Below are 2,999 nucleotides of genomic sequence, written 5' to 3'. Positions count from 1 at the left end.
GATGGCAAGTCCCCGCTTGCGTGCAGACCACGGAGCCCTCACCCGGGTCAGAGGCGGGCGAGGCAGGGCCTGCAGCAGGCAAGCTCCCAGGGCCATTGTGCTGGGGAGACAGACAGGTAGGGGCCAGCAGGGGAGGACGGCCAGTGGCTCGTGGTCTGGGTGTCGGTGGCTGTGAGTGGTGGGGTTAAACACAGAGCTGGAGCTGCCCCTGCCTGTTCTGCAGAGGTGCTGTGTGGCTGGAGTTGCTGACAGTCCCTGGGAGCTGTGCCTGAGCACTGGCCGGCCTGTGAGGGGAACAGGGTGGTCTGCCTGCAGGGAAAGGGACACTGCTGGAGCCTCGGGCCAGCTGCTTCTCCGTGGAGCTCCTGCCTGAAGCCGTTGCAGTGCGCGGGAGTGCTCAGAGGTGGGTGATCCCCTGCTCTGGGGGCTGAGTTCCTCGTTACCAGAGACACTGAAGAAGACCGGGGTCCCTGGGTGTGCGGATGGTCTCTGTATGGCCAGAATGTTGGGCGGGACGCTTGCAGTGCCTTGGAGCTGTGCGGTGGACACACGGGGACTCAGGGTGGGGTGGGGGCAGCTGGCAGCTGGCACTGTCCTGACGGAGGGTAGAGGGAGCAGGTGGGTGCAGGCGAGATTTGGGGAACCCCAGTCATTTGTCAAAGGGAGAGGAAGACAATCCATGTGCACGGGCGGAGGGAGTGACCCCCAGGACCTGTGGGACCCTCTCAGGGGTCTATAGGGAAGGGACACAGCAGCCAGCAGGGCGGGAGGTCTGGGTACTGGAGCCTCTCAGAGGGCTGTAGAGAGCCAAGTCTACAAGGTCTGGGGCTCTTGTGTCTGTACCAGTGCCCTCGTGGGAGGGTTTGGAGGCAGCAGGAAGGTAAGAAAGAGTCTCTCAGGCAAGAGGGCAGGAGGCTCCGCCCAGACCTGGGCCTGACGGGAGCTGGGGACAGCAGGGCTGAGTGTGCATGCGGAGGTGACAGCTGAGTGTGCACGGGGAGACCACACTGGGGGTAGCAATCATTGTGTTGCACAGAGCTAGCTATACACGCACACATATGCATACCCTCCCGCAGGCACATACATGCACACGCTTCCACATGTGCACACATGTATACACGTGCACACATATTACCACATGCACACGCACAGCACAGAGCACTCCCAGATCTCCTTGAGGTAGAGTGAGCCCTGCACTCGCTCCCGGGTCCCTTGGTCCTGCCTGCTCTTCTGTCCAGGTTTGCTCTGAGGCCTCGCTGCCTCTGGCCTTGCAGCAGGGGTTGCGGGTGGAGGCTGAGGAGCAGAGCTGTGAGGACCCTGGAGATGCAGCTCCCACCCGGCTTGGACTGACAGGCTCTCGGAGGGGCCACAGGCCTCACGGCTTCCCTCTGGAAAGGAGGGTGTGTTGGCTGGAGAGAGCCCCGGGGAAGCACTGGCCCTGTGCACAGCTGAACCCACTCCTGTCCCTGTGTGCCTGCGGTCTCCTGAGCTCTGTCGGGTGTGGCCCTGTGTGCGAGCTGGCTGGCTGCAGACACCTGCCCCCTGCCATGGACTCCGGGCCTTGGGATGAACTTTTCCTCCCACCACGGTTTCCGTACAGGCCATGGTGGACCCCAACGTGTCCAGGGTCACTGAGTTTCAGCTGCTTGGTTTCCAGAACCTTCTTGAGTGGCAGCCCCTACTCTTCACCATCTTCCTGCTCATCTATTGCCTCACAGTCACGGGGAACATGCTCATCATTGCCGTGGTGAGTCACGAGCGGCGGCTGCACTCGCCCATGTACACCTTCCTCAAGCACCTGTCCTTCCTGGAGATCTGGTACACCTCCACTGTCGTGCCGCTCCTCCTGGCCAACCTGCTGTCCCGCGGCCTGGCCATCTCCTTCCCAGGCTGCATGACGCAGCTCTACTTCTTCGTCTTCTTTGGGGCCACTGAGTGCTTCCTGCTGGCCATGATGGCCTACGACCGCTACCTGGCCATCTGCAGCCCCCTGCACTACGCCTCCCTCATGAGCCCTGAGGTCTGCACCATGCTGGTGGCTGTGTCCTGGCTGACAGGCGTGGGCACAGGCTTCCTGCCCTGCCTCATGATTGCCCAGCTTGACTTCTGTGGGCCCAGCCGCATCAATCACTTCTTCTGCGACCTCCCGCCCCTCATACAGCTGTCCTGCTCCAGCGTGCTCACCACCGAGATGGTCATCTTCCTGCTGTCCATTGCAGTGCTCTGCATCTGCTTCGTGCTCACGCTCGTGTCCTATGTCTGCATTGTGTCGTCCATCCTCAAGATCCCCTCTGCCTCAGGCCGTGCCAAGACCTTCTCCACCTGCGGCTCCCACCTGGCTGTGGTCACCATCTATTATGGCACCATGATCTCCATGTACGTGCGCCCCAATGCCCACCTGTCGCCCGAGCTCAACAAGGTCATCTCTGTCTTCTACACCGTGGTCACCCCACTGCTGAACCCCGTCATCTACAGTCTGAGGAACAAGGACTTCAAAACAGCCCTCAGGAAAGTGGCGCAGCAAAGCTGCAGCCTGTACCGAGTAGGAGTGAAGGGCAGCGGTGGGACGAAGTGAGGCAGCGGTCAGAGGAGGCTCTGAAAACTCTGTTCCTGACGCATCTCCCATCCTCAGGAAAGATGGAGCCTTCCCGGAACCCCAGCCTTCACCGTGGCAGATCCTCAGCCCCAGCCCCAGCCTTCTTGCTCCTTCCCATGGGAACTCAGTCCTACAACTGTGCAGCAGAATCTCCCACACAGCCCCCCACTCTGCAGCGGGATCCCCCTCTGCCTTCCCACAACCTTCACCAGCAGGTCCTGCCTTCAGTGGGAGGGAGGCTGGTGCAGACCCCAGCTGGTGCTTCACTGCCCCCAGCCGCTGTGGGGTGGGTGAGGAGCCGAGAGGCCACACAGTTCTAAACTTTCCTGGCCAAGAGCTGGGCTGCGTACACCTGAGCAACGTGGGCCCCACAGAAGGACTCTGAAGTGCCAAAGGTTTCTCT

General features: G+C 61.5%; 1 protein-coding gene across 1 annotated transcript; it reads left to right on the top strand.

Moving 5' to 3' along the window:
• The first annotated feature begins 1,603 nt into the window (after positions 1 to 1,603).
• Positions 1,604 to 2,575, top strand: LOC101544096 (olfactory receptor 11L1). The gene has a single exon (XM_004611612.1). The coding sequence runs from the start codon at positions 1,604 to 1,606 to the stop codon at positions 2,573 to 2,575; it is 972 nt and encodes a 323-aa protein (XP_004611669.1).
• The last annotated feature ends 424 nt before the right edge of the window (positions 2,576 to 2,999 follow it).

This window comes from Sorex araneus, chromosome 2 (assembly GCF_027595985.1).
Source record: "Sorex araneus isolate mSorAra2 chromosome 2, mSorAra2.pri, whole genome shotgun sequence".
Lineage (NCBI taxonomy): Eukaryota > Metazoa > Chordata > Mammalia > Eulipotyphla > Soricidae > Sorex > Sorex araneus.
This window is presented reverse-complemented; position numbering and strand designations above follow the sequence as displayed.

Coding starts and splice junctions, on each gene's coding strand:
- LOC101544096 (XM_004611612.1), top strand. CDS start 1,604: ATGGTGGACCCCAACGTGTCCAGGGTCACTGAGTTTCAGCTGCTTGGT.